Here is a 21,578-nt window from a genome sequence, read left to right as displayed (position 1 = left end):
TGAGAATAGTATATGTTTCTTCTCTTTCCAATCCTAAATAAGAAAAGAAATTGATGAACCCTCTTAAAACCACGTTTTCCTAAAACCAATTTCATAGAGAATTAGATCATTTTTATACTGACAAACAGCTGCCAAAAAAAAGAGTTCTTAGCAACAATTCTAAATTAACATTTTAACTATGTATGATTGAGTCCTTTGTTTTAAGGATGAACAGCTAAATCATACTAAAACAGAAGTCTGGAGCAATGAGCAAAGATTTGTGACCACAATGCTTCATTTTTGTAATGAAGGGGATATAAAATGTCTGCTTTGTAAGTAAATTTCATTTCATAGTCACTGGTGTCCTTAAGAAAATGTTCATATTGCACAAAGTCAAATTTTTTTTGGCCTATGGTTTAGATTTTAAAATATCTAACACCGAGGTATGGTTCTTAAAATACAAGATTTCTTTTGTAATAATTGTTACAAAGTTTGCAAAAATGAAGTTTTCTACTGCATACTATGCTTTTGAAAACTGCAGCTACCTTTATACAAAAAAAATAGCTGAGAAGTCTTTTAGTATTTCTAACTGTATTTATGAACACAGAAGCCAAAAACACAATGAAAGTCTATACTACATGACCCGAAAATTTTGTCCATAGATCAGATTACCTAGCTAAAAAACACTAAATAATTTAGACAGTTATAAATTTGGCACAATTCTCAGCTGAAAACATGCAACTGAAGACATTTTTGCATTTCCTCACAAGCATGTCCGTTACTTGAACATTACTTTCATAGATTAAATCAGATTTTTAACACATATTTAGAAATATAATTTGGCTCTACATGATTTTATTCCAAAATATGGGGCAATGAGACACACAGGTTCACATTTTTAAAAAATGACTTATTATGTATTATTATTCACCTCTTCTGAACCACTGTCTGATGACGCTGCCTTTTGCTGCTGTTGCTGCTGCTTCTTGAGCACTGCTGATCTCTGCACGGCAAGTATACTCGGACTGGACTTCCAAAACTGAAGCAGAATTCAGATACAAGAGTGATTTAAAAATACTGAAACTTTAATGTTTACCACATAAATCTCTTAACATGAGCAGCATTACTAGTGAAACTGATTTCAATTTTATTAATAACAAAAATTCAGCACAAAATACTGTGTGCATTAATAATATCAGCCAGCAGTTTAAAGCAGCAAGATTTCTGCAGAGCAGAACACTACATAAGAATTTCCAGCAATATTTTTACTGCAAACAACAGCTGTGCAGATCTCTCTATTACTAAAGTAAAATATTTTTAAAGTAAATTGTTAAACTGGTCCTGATAAGTCCTTTTAAGTCACTCAGTTGATATGATCTTCCAGTAATTTTGCTTTATATGGGAATAGTGAAGTACATGAACAAAAATACAAAAGACAATACAGATCTTATGGTAACTAGTATTTTACTACCTTTATTTTATACATGATCTATCATCCAAATAAAGCCAAATAAAGAGGAGAGTTCAGGTAATTTTGATTCACTGGATTTAAAGGATTTCAAAACAATATTTTTTCCTAAACTTAGCAGACCTCTACCATACAAAAAGCCAATGGTATGTCCACTTAAAATTTTTGTAACATCATTTATTGATGATATGAGGAAAATAAAGTTTGAGAGAGATAACTTTGAAAATAAAATTTTAGAAGTAACAGCATAGTGTGTGGCTTCATCTTCAGAAATAAGCAGTAAGTAAATAGGTGCTTTTGAATGATAACATTTTAGGTAGGTACTTAACTGTAAATACCTATAAATGCAAGAATTTAAGAGTACAAATACAAACACTCATCTATGAAAAACTTAACCCATAATGAAATATTATGACAGCTAAGCATGTGCATTCACTAACCCTCCCAAGTTAAGTTCTAAGTAAAAAAAGTTTTGTTACCTCATTCTCTTTATTCTTTTCTAAAATGAAAAACTGCTCTTGAAACTAACTGCACAGGTTAGTTCATTTAAATGTTTTGTTTTACCTCACATCCATCAACTTTTGGTGGCTTAGCTTGAACTTGCTTCTTCTCTCTAGACGTGTCAGACTCCGATTCTGATTGACTGCCTGACTCGGACCCAGAGTCAGAGTCACTGCTACCTGACTGGCTGCTACTTCCATCACTACTGCTTCCAGAGCTCGAACCAGATCCAGAACCTGATGCTGACCCCGAATCATCATCTGATCGACTGCAATTAGAAAATAGCAGGATATTACACAATGTCTAACATAACCAGATTAAAAAAAGGTCACAGCAGAAAGACTTTAGCTTCACCTAAAATCAGTTGTTAAGTTAGCCCAAACATTCGAGAAACATACAAATGGAGGCAATAGATTAAGTCAGTTAAGAATGAGAATTTAGAGCAAAATAATTTCAAATTATATTCACTTGAACTGCAAACATTTAAAAATCTCTGGAAAGATAATGGCAAAATCCAAAATAATAAACCCAAAAGGTGGTATCAAAATCTAGCCTATCACTGCCCACACAAATCATCTGGGTGCGAGGGGAGAGATGGCAAATTGACTATCCTCTGCCCTAAAATACACTTAATTGACACCAAAGCAAAAACACTACTCTTTCTGTTGTTGCTAACAGCAATGAAACTTGGCTAGCGTGGGGGAAAAAAAGGAAGCAGACTATAGACAGCACCTCAACTAGTCCTCTGCTTCTGTTGATTCTGAAAGAAAACAGAAAGAAACAAACTGTGGGGATGCGATGCTTTCGTGTTCTTAAGTAATTGTTCTGGACTTGGATGTAAAAATAAAAAAATAAAAATAAAAATAATAACAAAAAAACCCACAACCCTAATCCTAAATCTTTTCTTTATAAAGAGATCAACTAGCTACCATCTATGCTGTCCACTAATATCAACCTGTCAACAAATAAACTCCTTATCTTGCTGATGCCTAAAAGGCAGTATTCTAACCCCAAAACCTAAAGTACTTGTTTCCAAAGAAGGGAGGAAATGGGGCAATAACAGTAAATTCTGCCTATTCTGCAATGAAGATAAACTGCAGATTGTTAAGAGTACAAGCAGCACTGTATGTTTAACAAGTGATACTTTTAAATCCCAATAGCTGCAATAGTCTGGGTATCAAAAACATTCCTCTGAGAAATCTAATGGATTTGAACCAACAGTAACAGTGAGGGGGAAGCTGAGGCAAAACGTACTCCATATAGGAAATTTTACACAGCAGATGTTCCATTATCAGCCTAAAAAATACATATTTTCAAACATCAGAGAGAAAAATTACAATTTGCTTCTTAGCACTGATATCATTGCATCCCAAGGGCCAGTATAGAACAAATTCATGCCAAGGCAAATCATATAGCTGTCGTATTTCTGGGTGCAGACTGTGTCCTTGCTTTTCCTACACATAGGCTAAATCTTCACACATTTTTTTAACATTTCTCCTAAAAAAAAAAATCTTTCCTATAAAGTATAACACTGATAGATCAGCATTTTCAAACTATGACATTCAACGGACTTTTCAAAAAACTTGGCACTTGCACCTTCCATTTTCAAATGATTTTAAACTAATATAGGTGGCAAGAAAGGACTGAAAAAACAAGCATCTTAGCTTAGCTATCCTCTCTATCAAACTCACTGTCTCTGCTCTCTCACAAAGCTTATTTTTTCTTAAACTAGAAAATAAAATATAATGGAAAACTCATACCTTACCCAATATATTTGGAGATGCAAGCAGCTAAAAGAAAACCTCTTTGCATCAATACCACAAAGAGGGTCTACCGTCTAACAGGACTATCTATCCAAACAGAGTTGAAGCAAGTTTTTAGCAAAAGACGTATTTTTAATTATCTCTGAAGGTAACTACCTACATGACAGACAGAAAAACTTGATCACTAACATTTTTCTTGTTTTTGTTAGCCTCTCATAATAAACAGTTTTAGACCCACATCAGGCTAGACTACCAACCTGCACCATCAGTTTCTGAGATGAAGTGATGCCTTACTTATTTTTGAAATAATATTTTTAAGAAAGCAGTGACAATAAATTAAGAACATAGAACTTTCTTACTAGCTAAAACTAAGAAAGGCACCAGCATATGTAAAAAAATCTGCTTGGAATAAAGGAAGAAGAGTTATCTAAAGAGAAGAATAAAAAGGTTACTTTTCCTCTCATACGAAAATCAAAAAGGAAAGTGCATCTGCAGCATTCTAGCCATGTCTCTTAAGCAGCATCCATAATGAAAAATTCAGGTACTGAAAATTCCATCTTACTGAAGAACTACTGCAGTAATAATTTCCAATTTCTGTTCAATACAGCTACTAGCAACTTACTACACCATGTCAGTTCACCATCCCTTTCCAGAACTTGCCTTTGCAGATACAGAAATCGCTAGGATGTATACATATGTGACTTTTTCTGTTTCACTTGTGCAGTGCTGACTTCCCCAAAATTTAACAAGGAACCATTGCTGCTCAGCATCACTTGAGCAGGGCCCAGATTCACCTTGCCTCAGGATTTAACTGAGAAATCTATCTCTGAAGGCCAACCTCCCTGGTGAGAAATGCAATGTAAAGGCTACAGCTGCCTATAGCCTCATACTTCTGCTAATATGAAGAATACCAGATTTTCCTGAAGGCTTGATCATCCTCCAAGAAGCCAATCTTTTAGCTACAGTATTTATTTTAACTAAGGACGCTCATTCCTGGAAAAAAAACAGCAACCCTCACACCTCCAACACATACATTTTACCATGAACACAAAACTATTTGCATAGTAAGGGGTAAAAGTCATTTCCTTGCAAATAAAGGGGAAAGAAAAAAAGAACTTCATAATTTCACTTTAAACGCTCTGAATTTCAGCAATTTTCACATAAGCTGAAAGATGGTATAAGCAGCAATACAAACTTTCACAACTGAAATCAAGCATCTTGAAAACATAATCTTAGTCCTCAAACAATACATTTGCCTGTTGTTGAGCTATCTTCCACAAGAGTAACTTATTCTCACATTGCTATTGCTACTTTCTCCAACTTTCCCCCAGCACAGCACTCCCTCAGCAGCGCCAGAACAGTCTGTAAACGGAACAGATTCAGCTTGTAAGAACATCCTACCAACCCAAAAAGCCCGTGAAGCAATGAAGCAAGCAAGCAGGAGTAAACAGCACAGTATTTAAGACCGCTATCCTCAAACCAAAGTATAAAATGGTGCAAATCAATACAGAATTAGAAAAATTGACTAGATTCAAAGGAAAGCTTTTTTATTACTTTTGATTTTAGTACACACATTCCACACTGCATCATGAGAGACTGGAGGTCTTTTTCCAAGTGCTTAAAATTTTATACAATCTAACTCCTTTCTCTCTTTCTCCATAGAGCATTACCGACGTGACTGAAAGAGTAATACCATGCAGAATTCTTACTACAATACAGCGCCTACCAGCATCACTGTAAGTTCAGAAAGCTTGTTTGCCAGCATTTTTAAAATCTAATGGAGTTTTCGAATTTCATAGGAAAAGATATAGAAGACATACTGAAGTTTCATATAGGTTTCTAGCAGCCAGATTACATTTTCTTAGCCTGCTAAAATGAATACTGTAACATGCAACTACTACAGGGCAAAAACAATCATGACCAGCTTCAAGAAAGTTTACATGTTTTTGAGAACCTGAAAGACGAGCAACCTCTTACTCTTAACAACTTGTGTCGGTGGCATCCCAGAAGTGATTTAATTTTTCTTGAAATTAAATGTTTTTCTAAGAAAAGAGTGTATGCTTTCTAGCAATAAGCTATACATTACAAGCATTTCATCATTACAAGCTATAATTGCTAACCAAACCACAAGTGAAAGCATTTCATACTATATCAAAATTTGACTTTTAAAATAGTCCATTAAAAAAACACAAAAAATCCTGTGTGATAGCAAGAGACTATACTTGCATTAAAGGGAGGAGAATCTGCATTAAAAGGAGAATCTAAGTTCTATAATAAAGATGTTAACATATAAATTCAGAGAGTATAATATGACTACCTCACAGCTATTACTTGTCACTTCTGTTTTCCTCCTTTGCCTATAGGCTTCCTTTATTTTCCATGCATTTTTTGTGGCATACTATACAAGCAATGCCACCTCCAAAGAGCTTTAAATATTGTCTGATGTTGTCCACCTAGGATCTTTAATTTACCTAACTCTTCTCACAGTAAGCACTGCCCATTAACATAACTAATATACTCTGGTGCTGACAGCACCACCAACCTCTATAAGATTAGTCACCTGAACTGGCACTACTGATTACTGAGATTCTGGTACTATAAACCTAGTGCTAAGATGCAAGGAACTTGGTAAACTGAAATATTCCTGCATACAAGGACTCAGAATACTATTGGAATTGCCTCTGCTACCTGATGCCTAATACCGTTACGTAAATATCATCTCAGGAACAGCAGTCAGGATCCTCTGTTCTTCACATTTCCTCTTACACAACAGTTCAGGCAAAGAGCTTTATTTCTTGCTTCCTTCTCTTCCTGTACGGTCAAGAGTCAGTGCCCTTGATTTAGACACTTTAATTTGAACAGGTAAGCAAAAAGCAAAAGAGGACATCATGCTCTTCCTGTTGTGGACACCTGGGGGTACTGCAAGAGGGTTTGGGTACAACATAACCAGCCTGTGCACTCCTTCCCAAAAAGCTGCTTGAAACTGGGAGGTAGGAGGGAATCTCCACTTCTTCAGGCACCCTGCCCAAATCAGAACCTCCTTGTCCTTCCCTCACTCCTTCTGAGTGCAGTCAAGATATAAGTTCTTCACAGAAAATCCAGAGTAAAATCCTACCACCTTCTTTTCTAGAATAACCACATATACCTGACATAATCAGAGAAAGAGACAGAGCACAAGACTTCATTCTCAGTTACTGAGAACACCTGTGTTTGTCAATTTACTCTATCCCACTTTGTCACATTAAAGACGCTTTGCTCTGGAACCTGTGCAGGACCCTTTACTCTGGTACTGCATTGCCATCCTCCTCTTCCCACCATCTCTATCCTGTGATCCAATTGGCTTCTTTCCCTCTCCCTTCTTCATTGAGGGTTTCCAAGAAAAGCCCAAACACTAACATAAATTTTAAACATTACCAAGACCATAGGAACTCTGGATAGAAAACAACAGGACACAAGTTAAGCTACAGAACAGAGGTGCTGTTAACATGAAGTATACAGAAAGAAAATATTCAGCATTTGCTTACACTAAAGAGCATCCATGCTCTTTTAGGCACTTCATTTTGTTACTCCAAACAGAATTATTGCTCTCTTTCGAAAATGAGTCATATTAGCCTACTTCCCATGCTCCAAAAAAAAGTGTATTAAAAAAAGGTAAAATTAAACCAGCATTATGTGATAAAAGGTATTTTTGAATAACAAACCACACATTACCTACACTGTACTTTGTTCAACTGAAAAGAACCTAAACAAAGACAGGCACGCATGAGATGAGACAGCACAAAACAGTTACAGGAGCATCACAGAACTATAGATAAAAAGCGAGAGTGATGGATAAAGCAATGATGATGACATTTTCAGTCCTGTTGGAGCAAGACTATTTCTCTGGCATGGAAACAAACCACTGCAGTGATGACAAGGTTAGTTAACAACGCTATCTTCCAGTAGCAGGCACACAGCAGTACACACTAAGAATGAATAGCATGTTCTCTGAATGAGACTTCTGCATAAAAAAGTATAGCTTCATGTATGTTAGTAAATCAAAGTTAAGGTGATAGAATGTATCTTCCAGGATATTTAGCAAAGCAGTCTCTCACATCCCTTGTCTTTGAACCAAGTAGTTGCATTTGTACAGCAGCCTACGTCAAATCTGATTTGGTATTGAAGTCTGACACAGCTAAGAAGTTTGTCTATATTGCATTTTATAAACACTGCTTTTGGGCACTCTCAATATATTTAAGAGCAATTCAAGAGAGATCTCTGAATGTAGTATTTATTTTCAAACTGTTCTGCAAGAGAAACAAGATAGTTTGATAAAAGTACCGAAAGAAGTAATTTTTGAGTTTGTTTATACCTGTTGATATTTCAAACCCCAACAAATAACTGTAGAATAAAATCAGAGCATGCTTTGGGGAGATGACAGAGATATACTTGAAAAACATCACTGAGAGTGAATCAGATGAAAAGCCTTTATTCTGTCACAGAGTCACTAATTCTTTTCAACAGTTTTTTGTTGAACTTTGCTAGCTTATCTCTCAAAACAAGGTCTCCCTGATAGCAACATACAATGAGGAACAGTTACCTGATTTATGCAAGGCACCAGGCACAGAAACTCTAAGATGGAAAGCTACACAAGCTATGCTGCAAGAGCACTGCTACAGCATTTTGATTCCTGTATAAGGTCTAGGGTGATAATGGAGTGAGAGAGGACAATTTATCTTTGCTGGTTTAGAGTACATTCATTACGTTAAGCTGCCTTAAAAATCTTCCGTTTTAAAAATGGCAGGAAACAAATATCAATTCAAGTGGAAGTTCAACTTACACACACACACAAAAAAAAAAAAAAAAAAAAAAAAAGGAAAGAAAAAAGAGAGGCCTGCAAGGTCTTTGAAAAGCATCTGATGCGACAGTGAACTGCTATTTTAACAAACCAGATGCCCAGGGAAGGGATGCATTTACATATGAAAAGCTCCTCCTAGAATAAGCAGAAGCATCAAATGCCAAGCTCTATAAAACTGCAAGTTCACAGGTAGTTTTCTTTAGGGAAAGGCAAGTGTTTTCCAGTTTTGTTTTCTAAGAAATCTGAAGTACTTAATCTGATCAGCTATGTTAAAAAAAAAAAAAAAAAGTTATCCTATTCTTCACCACAGGTATAAAGCAAAGGGGACAAGGACTATAAAGTTCAGGCTCTCGAGAAGTGTTTTTCCTGCCCTCAGCTATTACAAAGCATAAATTCAATTCCATTTGTGGGACACAGGCTGACAACTGGAAGGACAGTAAACGATACATTGTATTTCCAGGACTGCAGATTTATCTGCTGTTAGTACTATAAACTTCCTCCATAGCAAACATATTAAAATTGAACTGATCATCTAACTTTCACAACCCTGTGAACCACACTGTAGAAGTCGTTACCCGAGAGCCACAAGTCATGTATCTTAGAGGGTGAAGGAAGCTGGGAATATCTCACAGGCAGGAGGTATCAGTAGCTCCTGAGGGGTCTACTACTCTTGTGCAATGTGACCATGCTTAGATGTGCAGCTGGTTTCAGCAGCAACAAAACTATGTCTGTATCACAAATACCTTCTAGACCACCAGCAAACAAAAGTATTAGATAAACTCCACCCCCGCACAACCTTCCCACAAACACACTTGAGGAGCTGCATCTGGCTAGATCTGGAGGTATATGCTAGCTGCATGGTAGTATCTTGACTCTTAAAAATTTTACCTTAAGGAATGAAAAGCCAGCATTAACTAAAAATTTGAGACTCTTGAAAGAGTGGAATACAATCCACATCCTGTGAAACAAGTATCTGCCAGCTCAGTTAGAGTGGACAAAGATTAGGATCTGGATAAAGTCAGCAGGATTCCTATAACCAAACTAAAAGCCATATGCAGAATGAAAGATGTACTGTGAATTGAGAATTTCTTCTTTAAATAGGTAAGGCCAAAATACTAGCCCAAAATACTTTTTGATACATATCTTAGAGAGTTCAGACAGAAAAAAGGGAAAGGATTTTTTAAATTTAGAACAAGACAGTGCATCAAACTTCAGTATGCTTAATTCCATAATATTCTTATGGATTTTACAAGTCTGCACTAACAAATGTACACTTCTCTATTTTCTTTTTTGCTCTCCTCCTTCCCTCTGTGTTTCTCTCTCTCTACACACACTTTTATATCACCTATGAAGCATCTACCAAAAAGAAACCAGTAGACAGGAACACTTCTGCAAGCATGCTTGGGGATCCTTTGTTTTAACTCCCACTTAATTTCTTGATAGCAGGAATCTAGAACAGCTGCTTTCAAATTATCTTTTTATCCATAGAAGGTATGACTTCATACAGCAAATTCAAGCCTGCTGACAAAGAACTAGCTTTATTTAACCATCTTTTGTGGTCCACAGACTATTAAAGTGATTTAAATTCACAGAAAGTACAGTCTTTCATTAACATCAGCTTCTAAGCGTGTAAAGAATAGTAAGGGTCTTTGGTGTAAGAAGCCACTTTCTGGTTACTGGGGGGGGGGGGGGGGGGAAGAAAAAAAGGAGTGCAACGCACCTTCCCAGGTAAGCTATCCTGAGCACAGCCCTTTCTAACTACAGAGAAGGGAGGCCTGCTAAAGTGCTCCATGTCTTCTTCTACAGGAAACAAAGAAAGAGCACAAAGATGGGAAAAACATTTCTATTCAATTGGCACCAGTGTTTCACTTCTGCATTCCCTGCTCTACCTGGAACTCATGCTCATTAAGCTTTATGGGCTCATTAAGCTTCTGTATTATTAGCTAACTGGTATGTATTTTACTCCTGTTCAAGTTTGCAACAAAATGTGTTCAAGAACACCACACAAAAACGCTTTGCTTAACTTTCAATAGCAGTCAGCCTCTCAGACCTTTGCTATAAAGTTTGTGTGCTCACACTTGCTTGCTATCTAGATGTATCTGTGATATTTCACCTACAGCTACTGAAAAAAATTTCAGATTTCAAGTAAATAAAAAGCTGGACAGTACACTCCATGACAATTATTACATAGAAATTGGAGCATCAGGCAGCAGTATTACATGATAGCATTTATGTCAGCCTATAATCTTCATCATATTTGGCATTAGCAGAGATTTATAGCTTCAGGTTGCTAATGTAGCCAAGGAAAATCCAAATAGTGAGACAACAAGTTATTCAATGGTGAAAGCACAAGAGGTTCATTTTTCCATTTGTGGCGAAACAGAAGTTCAGGCATAGCACCTGCATCGAGGAATATTTTTCCAGTCATCCATCAGCCAGGTGATTAGACTCACTGGTGGAAAGGAGCATGACAAATTGTCCATTTCTTTTCCACACGCTTCAGAAATGCATCCTCTTCACAGCCAGTCACAGGGAACAGAGAACAGCTATAACACTTTACTACAATGCTGGTCAGTGTATAACGTCTAAGGCTTCTGATCAGTCCCTTCTCCAATCCTCCTATTGCTGAGGAGAATAATTCCTTTCACTTCCAACCTACAGACTTTCCACAGCTTCTGCAAATCATGGTAAGAGTTTCTTTATAACAATATAAAGCAGTATTGATTAGGCTGTTTATTTCTGTAACTCCAGCCCTGACCTGCAGCATCTCTTAACTTTTCAAAGTAAGGTGGTAGTTCCATTAGATCAGGCTATATTTAATTGTGATCAGGACTATCACCTGACAGTGACAGCCCTGGAAGTTTACATAGTGGGAAAAATGGCCTTACTATATTTGTAAAGTCTCATATTTGTAAAACAACTTACTTTTCAACGGTTTGTCATCTCTATCACTAACGGTATCAGCAATGCTGCTACTTAGATTTGCTGCTGTATCATCTCTGCTCCTTCTCCCTCTATTTTTGAAAGTCTAATTTTCTCTGTGGTTTCTTTCCAGCAGCAATTCTCAACTGCTTTCTCAACTTGTTTTGCTTCTCTCATTCAGAATGGAACGAGATCACTAAAGCCTTGTAATGATACTTTGCTATCAATAGTAACTATTTTGTTACTGATTTCTATTTCCATTCTGCAGAGTTCACATTTCCAGATCATTTGAAGTCTAAATGCAATTTCACTTTCCAAGTTAAGTATTTGCCTGCAGTCACAGCTGGCTTAGTGAATTCCTGTCCTAGTGAAAATCATTTCAACTTCTGGAGAACTTCATTTTTTTTTTTTTTTTTAAAAAAAAAAAGCCGACACCACCACAAAACAATACAAACCCAAATGCCCTCTCCAAAAAACAAAAAGACCCCTTCCCCCCAACCTAAACAACAGGCAAGATACACTCAGATACACCTTAAGCAAACTCATTAGTGATAGTTATTTTAATAATGGAAATAGGTTAGACAGAAAGGGTTCAGTTCTTTAAAATGTGAAGCTTTCCTCTTCCATTTATAAAATAGAGCTTCCTGATAGCAAAAGGGCAAACATGCAAATAGACTTTCCAGGACACGCCTGTTAATCTGGCTGCAAGGCTGATGACTGACACAAGTTCAGGGGAAAAAATGTTTAAAACTTTTTGAAACTTTTTAAAGGCTTAAAGTGTGCTCAGCATCACACTGAAGATGCAGAACAAAAGCCACACTTCACAATCAATTACCAAGCTTTAAGTACTTAACATCTTCCTGATACCTACTTTTAATGAAAACCCTGGGAAACTTTTCATGTTTAGCTGTTCTGGTCTTATTAATTGCTACAGCTTTTAAATAACTTTGATATACCAGTATCTCGGAGCAGTCATAGTTTGAAACAAGTAGGTGGCTTCACCCCCACACACACCCCCCTAAATGCAAAGTCATCAGAGTTGTCTCTGACAAGTTAATGCTAGCTGGAGGTCTGAGTTATAACTCTCAGAGTTCAGAAAACTAGCCTCGTTCATATCATTTTATTTTGTTCATGCTTCTCTACTCAGTTGACAAGGTTTGTTTTGTTTGTGTTTCTCTATGAGTAACCAGGAATATATGCCACTTATTGGAAGAATTCCCAAATTTGTTTGTTAACTAGACAAGTACCATCTTCACTGAAAATAAAAGTTTTCAAAAAGAAATTATGTATTAGAACTTTCAAATTATTCAAAAGATTCAAAGTTTACTGACTTTCTAGCATACTCTTACTTATAACAGGAAGCTTGAAATAAAAATGCACAAGGTTATTAGAGCTTTTGGTTTTAGTACTGAGATTTCCTAGTGATTTGCACCAAATGTCACCTAAACACTTCTCTTCCCACCCCCTTTCCCAACCTATCATCCACTAGCTACATGATCAGCTAGCCAATGTGTTTTTATTGCATTTCTTCACTTGGGGCAATAATTTAGATTCTCTCCTCTATCCAACCTGCAGTTTTCATAAAGCCTCAGAACTCAAAACTCAGTTTTCTTTATGACCTCTGACTGGAATGAACTGGTTCAACAGGCCATGATCAAAAAGAGGAGTGAAAGACGGGTAGACTGACAGCATGATCACAACCACCTATTAGAATTTTGTCTAAAACTGCTTTTTTTTTTTTTTTTAAACGTGCAAGTCTGCCTTGCCTTCTTAGATCTGAAGCATTCATCATATTCCTAGTTTTAAAAACATGAACTGCCTAGTGTAGTAAAGACTTGTTGAACTTAGCGATGTTTTAGAATAAGAATTTTCACAATTTCAGTATAATTCCAATTTACAATTCCCTATAATTTCATTATCCTCATCTTACAGGAGAAAGTTTTAAACTGGAGTATCTCCTTGGTTGGAAGAGCCTGAACACCAGCATCCAAAGGTCTGCTCATTTTTACATTAGAGTGCTGAATTATTATTATTTTTTTTAATTAGAAAACAGCTGGAAAACTGTACCTTCACTTTGGAAAACAAAGTCAGTACTCTTTCAGTTATACTGCTTTAACAGCTCAAGAAAGAAGGAAGCCTCATGAAGTATTACATATTAGAAACTAGATTTAACAGCCCACAATTCCTGCTTTAGAGATGGTCTAGTTAGGGGCTTACACAGCCCATATTATAGGGTGACTGGTTTACCTCGTATTTTGTGGACACACACACAAAAAAAACCCATTTTTTTTTCATTCCAGTGCAATCTGTTTCAGCTTTTGACATTTCAACTATTTCCTCAAAGTGTAATGCCATTGTGGTAGATGCTGATGCAGTTCTAATACTATTTAAATTTTATTAAGGTATATACATGATTATGGTTACTATGTGAAGCAAACTGAATGTAACAAGCAGACTAAACATCTGTAATAAAGTATGGCTGATCCTCCTAACCACAGCCTGCTTGCTAACCAGAAAGTTTTGGTACAAAGTTAAAATGCAGATGTTCTGCATGTAAAATGTTCTAATAAACACAATATAGGAAAATACAAAGCCAAGGAGGACTGAAATGATGAAGTGCTTACCTTGACTCTCCACTACTGTTTCTTACACTTTCTTCATCACTGTGCCCATTCATTGTAAATATTTAGAAGTTTAAAAGATAAATAAGAGTCCACTCAGATTACAATGTGGATGTCAAGAATTTGCTTCCTGGTACTCTTTGCGTTTTCCAGGTGATGTGTTTGCTCAGTTGTTCTCTGCAGGTATTCACGATTTCTCCCAAAACTACCTAAAATAGTAAAAGAAAACATTGGCACAACTTGTAGTATTTGATGGTTGCAGCCAAAAGACACTGAAAGCAACCTGTCTTGTCACACTAACACTGAAAGAAGGTATCTATCCCATTTGACATTTTCTTTTTAATTAAAGAATAGCTTTTGGTGTTATCTGCCCATACTTGATTGTCTTATCATTCTCTTGTCCAAAAAGCCCCTTTTTGTTATCTATGAAAAAAAAATCTTTATAAAAGAAGAGATCTTTTTTACTAACCATACTGAAGAGTTAGAGAACTAAATGAAATACATGATATGCACAAAAGGAAAGACCTGCTAAGCTTTTTGCCCAGCTGCTGTCAGGTGCCAAAATACAGTTCATTATGCTCCTTTCTGCCACTTCTCATTGAAGGTGCTGTACAGGTGACCATTTCTGCAGAACCACTAGCTGCAGGCTGCATGGCAGCCCACAGTCCAGCTTCAGAAATGCATTTAGGGGCTAGGAGAACGATCTGTGGTATGTCTACACTATATCTGGTGGCATGACTTTTGCCATAGTACTGTCCTAGGGACAGCCCGAGCTAAGTTTTAAAAGGAAACAGCCTTTGCAGGTGCATAGGTATGAATTAAGAATATTAATACTCTACTAAAATTTGAACAATAAAAAACATTTCATGCACAAAACACACATATCAGAAGCACTTCCAGAGGCAGAGGTTTTCATCCAGCTGGGGGCAGGAAGCCCGTCCCATTTCAGAGAAGCTGTTCAACCAAGCCAAGCCGTTTGGAGGAAAGTTGGCGATTTCCTCTGCGAGCACCTTAAATCCGACCGCTGCAGTATCGGCGGCGCGGGGCGAAAGTTTGGGCTCCGCGTCGGCGCGCTGCAAGCGCAGCCTCGCTGCTGACCGGCCCAGCGCAGCGCCGCTCCCGGGCGCCGCGCGAGCGAGCGAGCGGCGCCCGGCCCGCAGCTGCCCGCCGGCGGCGGCGCTGCCCCGCCGCGGCCTCCGGGCCCCTCCGGCCAGCGAACAAAGGCGCTGACGGAGCCAGCGGCAGGAGCAGCCCCGCAACGCGCCCGGGCCGCGCCCGGGCCCCCGCCGCCCGCGGGGCCTCCCGCGCCCGCGCTGCCCTGCGCGCCCCCGCGGCCTGCGCCGTGGCGGCGGCGCCGCTGCCCTGGCGCCCGCCATGACCGCCGGAGAGCGAGGGCCGCGCTCCCGCTCCCGGCCGGCTCGCCACGGGCTCCCCCCGCAGGAGCCAGCGAGCGCGGCGCGACCCCGGCTGCCCGCCCCGCTGCTCCCGCCCTCGCTCCCTCCCTCCCTCCCTCCGCGGACAACAGGGAGCGGGTCCCGCGCCGCGCATCCGCCCCCCCGGCCTCCCCGCCGGCCCCGCTCCGCTCCGCTGGCCGCCCCCGCCCCCACCCGCCCTCGAAAGCGGCGGCCACCGCGCAGCTCCGGACCGGCGAGCGGGAGCGCAGCCATGGCGGCCTCTGCCTACCTGCCTGCGCCGGCCCGGCCCGGCCTCCGCGGGGCCGCCGCGGCCCGAGGCGGCGCTGCGCCCCGCGGGGAGGCCCGTGCCGCAGCCCGGGCTCGGGCGCTGCTCCCGCGGCCGCGGGGCCTGGGCCGCGCTGCGCCGCGCCGCTCCGCCGGCTCCTGGCGGCCCCGCGCGGCCGGCTCGCCCGCGGCCCTCGCCCGCTCGAACAATGGGGCCCCGCAGCGGGCAGGGAGGGGCGCGGGGAACCGGGTGGGCGCTGCGCCGCTCCGCCGCCGCCGCTTAAGTCCTGCCGACCGCCGCCATCACGCTGCCGCCGCCGCCGCTCCGCTCAGCCCCCTCCCCCGCCGCCGCCCCTCCCCCTCCCGCGGTCGGATGGAAACCCCGGGCGTGATGTCAGCGCCGCGCGCTGGGACGGAGCGGAGCGGGGCGGGGCGGGGCCGCGCCGCGCCGCGGGAAGGGCCGCGGGCGGGGAGGGGGGAAGGGAGCGCGGAGCGGCGGCCGCTTCCGCGCCGCGGCGGGCCGGGCCGGGCCGGGCCGAGGGCAGCAGGCGCCCAGCGCAGGGAAGGGGCCGCGGCTGCGCCGGCTGCCGCTGCGGCTCCGGCTCCCACTGGAGGCGCGGCGGGGCCGGGCGGGCGCCATGACCCCGAGCGGCGGCGGCGTCGCTGCCAGCCTCGGGCGTCGCGTTCCCGCTCTGCGGCTGTGCGTGTTCTTTTCTCTCTCTCTCTCTCTCTCTTTTTTGGCTCGTTTGGGGGTTTTCTGTGTAAAATCCGAGCCCGGTAACAAGCACGAGCGCGCTTCTCGGGCTGCGCCGGCGGTTGCGAGCGGCGCCTCCAGGGCGGCGGGGGCGCCGCTGGAAGGGCGCGGGCCTCCATGAGGGAGGCATCCCGGCGGGAGGCGCCTCTGCCTCCCGGCCCTCTTCCTCCTCGCGGCTGACTGTAGGAGCTGCAGGGTGGTTAGCGAGCCACTCGTGCAAGGTCGCTCAAGTTCATTAGAAAGAGAAAAAAAAATAATAAAACTATGCAGATCACGTTGCTGGTGGACCCTACCTGCTCCCGGCGCAGCCAGGGAAAGCGGCGGCTGCGCAACGCCCCGCGCGTGCCGGCCGGAGGAGGCGATTCACCTGCAGCTGCCACCCCAGGGGCGCAGGCTGCGCCCCACGGCGCTAGGGAGCCTCGCGGGGAGCCTGCTGCCGCCGGCGCAGCAGCGGGCCCGGCGGCTCCCTCCGCTGCTGCAGGGGCGACGGGGGCTGGTGCGGGGATGCAGCGAGCTGGCCGGGGCAGGCAGAGTCCTGCTGCGCGTGTCTTCACGCGACGGGGCTACGGAAACAGCCAGAAACTCTCGGCTGGGGCCGCGCTTCGAGAGCCCCGCGCCAGGGCCGCGTTTGGTTGTGTGGAGGCCTCCCCGCCAGCGGCCGACCCCAAGGCGCCGCTGGCACCGCAGCAGCACGCCACAAATCTCAGGGGAAGAGGGAATAACTCCTTTCCCCCAGAGTTAAAAAAAAAGAAAGAAAAAGCATCAGGAAGTGTTCAGGCAAGAAAACGGCTTCAGAGTCTACAAAAAGCTGTATTAGACCATCTTCCCTGAAAATGCATTTAAGTTTACCCAAGTCAGTTCAAGGGAGGCTCCTTCATGGTGACAGACAAGGGTGCCACCGGATCAACGCATCAAGGTTAAACTCCAGAATGTCGTGAGGAAAATAGTCATTTTAAATTAAGGTAATTGATACTGAAACACTCTGCCAGCGATGCAGTAACTTTGCCTTGAGTTGCTGCCGTTCAAAAATTAATGCTCTAATTGACAGTTTTCAGATCCTTGCTTAGATTTACTATACAATAATTCACACCCTGATAGAAGGCTTATAATTAATATATTTGCCAATTTTAAGGAAAGAAACACTAGAAAGCCTTCATTTAGAAGCTGCAGGCCTAGTGCAGAAATTGTAGAATAAAGCTGCTGCCTGCATCAAGCAGGAGGTGAGAGCAAGTTGAAAAGGAGTCTAAAACATATCAGGTATTAGGTGTATGGCTGATGAGGCTTATCTAGGCAAATAGCTTGAATTATTTGGATGAATACTTGAGCAACAAAAAGTTTTCCTTAAAGTTGGTTACAAAACTCCTATAGATCAAGATATATATATATATTACATAATTACTTAATACCAGTTACATAACTTACCCCTTCAATATCAATACCATCCACAGAATTAGTAAAGCCTTCCAAAATTCAACCACATCCAAATACAAATAAAAGGAAATAAATTTATCCTCCCTTTCTGTTTACAGACTCTCTTACAAAACAAACTGTTTCACTTTTTCTAGTTCAGAGATGTATCAGAAATGCTGAGGGAAGAAAGGAGGAAGGAGAACTAAACGAAAACTAAATAAATTCCAGCAATTCCAGGTGCATAGCCATAGAATGCACCCAGTTCACGTTAACCATCCTAAAAACTAAATGTCAACAAAGTGGCCAGATGTTAGTCAAATTCCTCTATTTTTGCTATCCAACTTCCTCTCTAAGTTCCTAATTATTCACAGAGATACAATGTCTTTTTCGTCCTTCCCTTTTTTTTTTTTTATTTCCCCTCCTTCCCCCCTGCTTTGTAAGAAATCATATACAGATAATATTTTATCCTACTATCAAAGATCTTTCCAGGCTGCTGCTTAGTCATGTACATTAGTTCGTTCTGATACACATTGAACTTGAATCTGTGGTAAAATCAACAGCAGTAATAAAATCCTGTTGATGAGTGACAGACAAGTACTATTGTCGTGAGGCCAGTAAGTTAGTTTAAACATACAGGAATTAACAAAAATATCTGCTCCTTCAGACAAAAAAAATCAAAGGGAGAAGTAAAGTTTTCCATCCTGTGTGACCCCTACTACTATGTCTTTTCTATGGTTAAAGTTACTGTGGCTCAATTCCCATATTTAAATATCATTGATCACATGCAACTGCAGTTTCCTCTGCAAGTTAGGTCTGCAAATCTGCAAATGTTTTAATATGTGCACAGTTTCCTGGTATCTGAATATTTAGGTCCTTTGCTTTGTTAGGAAGGATATATTCTGTGAGATTTTCTATATAGTAAGAAAGTGTGACTGTACACCCACTGTGTTTATCAAGTATATTTGTAATAGCTTATTTTAGCTACCAAAGGTAACAATAGCTATGAAAATGTGACAGTTGAGCACTGGCATAAATCAATAATCTGAGTGTGTGCTAGAGAATTTCACTAGCAGTACTGTTGAGGTTATGAAATCACCTGTTGTGGCATATGCTTCTTTTTGCAGATGCACATTCATCCTCTTTACTACTGCATCCAGCCCAGTATATCAAAGGTCCTTGGAGAGCTGCTCTGTGGTTGCCAGAACACTGTGGAACTCATGGTGCCATTTAGATTAATTCAGCAATAGCACAGGTACTTGCACCTGCTACAAATACCGCTTTGCCAGGAAGATATTTACATGTAATCTTTACCCTAATCTGCTGCTATAACTTGCTATTAATGGTCTTTTCTGCTGAGACTATCAACAGTGATTGTTTCCACATCCAAACTACTAAGTTTAACCTATCTTCTTTCCAATGAGGATCAAGAGGCAACATCTTTAGCTTGTTTATAAAGTTTAATGATTGACTTAGAGAGATGTGTTTCTACTTCCTATTTGTAGTAAAGATGCTAACCTGTGTTCACTAGAAGAAACTGCTTCCTGAACACAGCACTTAAAAGTACTAGCCACAGTTTGTAAACCAGGAGATACTCTGTAGGCCATAAGTCTTCTAAACATGTCTCTAAGATCAGTTTTTCCAGGAAGTATGTGCATGTATCCTTTCATTTGCATTAAAAAAATGAAGGTGCTTCACATTTGCTAACCTCATCTGGAATCATTGCTAGTACTAGGCAAGCTTAAGATTTAAGCAGAATAAACCCTGTTTCAGTGGACTTGAAGTTAAACTCCTTATCCCAAATTGGGAAGAAGTTTACATTTTGTGTTGTATTTTACTTAATAATCTTCACATCACCTTTCCATCACCTAGATACTTTTGGTAGAGTTTTTCAGCTTTCTGTAGCTTGCCATTGAGTTCACAAAATCACATACCTGCACCCCTTCTCAGCACTCAACAATCTCTTGCTTAAGCAACCTGTTTCATTATAAGGGTTGTTTTCCTTTTAAAAGATATTTGAAAACCTGCTAGCTGGCCCTCCTCAAGGTCAAGCTGCCTTGGAAACCCCCATTATGGTTCCATAATGGCTTAAAGAAATTGGAGTCAGAGCTGGTATGATCCCATCCTCTCTTCTGCCTTTGCTAGCCAAAAACCAGCCCTGTCTGGAAGTGATTGTGTTCTGGCCACTTTAACTTTCTGGACTAGATCACCAAACACTTGTACATACAATGATCCTTGTGCAGTAAGATGGTAGTGGTAATCTTGATTTAGAATGATTTGAAATTACCACAAAACAGTATCTGGCAGTCTCGTTCCACATTCCTTAAAGAGATGGTACTCTCTTTTTTTTCCTCAGAATGTGTTTGTATTTCATCTTTAACCCACTGCTTCTTGCCTTGATGGCATAGTAACGTATGTGTGACTTTCCTACTTTACCAGTGTTTCACAACGTGAGTAGTATTCTCTTTTATTATAAATAGCTTTTAGTCTCTGTCAAGAGACAAATACATGAAATACATAATATTTTAAGGGAAGTTAGACTAAGGTATCTGTTACCACAGAAAGGCTATCACCTTTGGGAACATGCTTTCTTTTTTCTCTGCCTTCTGAAACTGGTGTTTTTATTACAGGTTTCTGTCATCTAAGTGTGCTTCTGGGAAGTGGATCAGAATATCTCTTGTGCCTAAGGTGCTACTGATTTAAAGAAAAACAAACAAAAGACACTCCCCCTCAAAAACCAGTCCCCTACCACCACCCCTCTGACTGTTCTTGAGTCGGCTTTGTGCTTGTAAACAAAATACGCATTCCACTAGACATAGTCTAGTGTCCGAGATAGGTGCACAGTTACGCATTTAACACAGTTATGCGTTTAACACAGTCCATTTTAAAGTCCAGATATTCAGGTTGTTTATCTTAACATCTCATTCTGACTAGTGGTGATTCACGTTTGTCACAGTATATTTAGATTAAAGAAAACCTTTTTCCCTTGCTCCATTTTTAACATCTAGAAGCTCTTCTGGGCAAAGAAGCTTTTTCTTCTTAAAGTAGCGAAGCCTTAAATACTGAATGAAGCAGCCTTTTTGAAGCAGGAAATACACAGTAAATATCCTTACCATTTAACCAGGCACTAAACCACATATTAATTTCATCTTTTCTTACCTTCTTTTGTCAACAACCTGCTCACCCACCTAGTACTTCTGTTTCTTTCATTTTACTCTTCAATTAATTTAACATTCAAGAAATGTGTTTCCTGAAAAGCTCGAAGACCGCACCATACTGGGTATAACACAACAAAGATTTTTTTTTCTTCTTCAGTAGAGCTAACATGTAGCACGCATAGCTTTACTTGCTTTCTTTGCACTCTCATTGTATCCCTGCCTTCCATTTCATTTTGCCTTCTCTCTCCTACATCTAAAATGTTTAATGAGGAAACAGTAGGTAACAAAGGCAATTTACATAGGTAAAGCCATCATTATTTTGTCACCTAAATACTACATCTTTCTTGCTTTCTCTTTCCCTCCTCCGACGTCTGTTATTTACCACACCCCAAACCCCTTCTCGCTTACCTCCCCTCCCCATTTGGGCCCCATCAACCAGCCAGCTGCACAATGCTGAGGATTAGGGAGATTAAGATTGGCAGAAAGCAA

At 40.9% G+C, this 21,578-nt stretch overlaps 1 protein-coding gene across 3 annotated transcripts in view; it reads right to left on the bottom strand.

Annotated features, from left to right (window-relative positions):
* Positions 1-15,854, bottom strand: part of CHD1 (chromodomain helicase DNA binding protein 1) — a 50,230-nt gene extending 34,376 nt beyond the window's left edge. For all 3 annotated transcript variants that reach the window (XM_062599030.1, XM_062599032.1, XM_062599031.1), the window contains exons 1-4: positions 15,775-15,854; positions 14,095-14,300; positions 2,012-2,216; positions 911-1,018 (exon numbers count right to left, since the gene is read on the bottom strand). In XM_062599030.1, the coding sequence (XP_062455014.1) occupies positions 911-1,018; positions 2,012-2,216; positions 14,095-14,147 (366 nt within the window). In that variant the 5' untranslated portion in view covers positions 14,148-14,300; positions 15,775-15,854. The remainder of the gene's footprint in view (positions 1-910; positions 1,019-2,011; positions 2,217-14,094; positions 14,301-15,774) is intronic.
* Positions 15,855-21,578: the final 5,724 nt, after the last annotated feature.

This window comes from Rhea pennata, chromosome Z (genome assembly GCF_028389875.1).
Source record: "Rhea pennata isolate bPtePen1 chromosome Z, bPtePen1.pri, whole genome shotgun sequence".
NCBI classification, from domain to species: Eukaryota; Metazoa; Chordata; class Aves; order Rheiformes; family Rheidae; genus Rhea; species Rhea pennata.
Note: the sequence above shows the minus strand (reverse complement) of the source record. Positions and strands in the feature narration are given on the sequence as shown.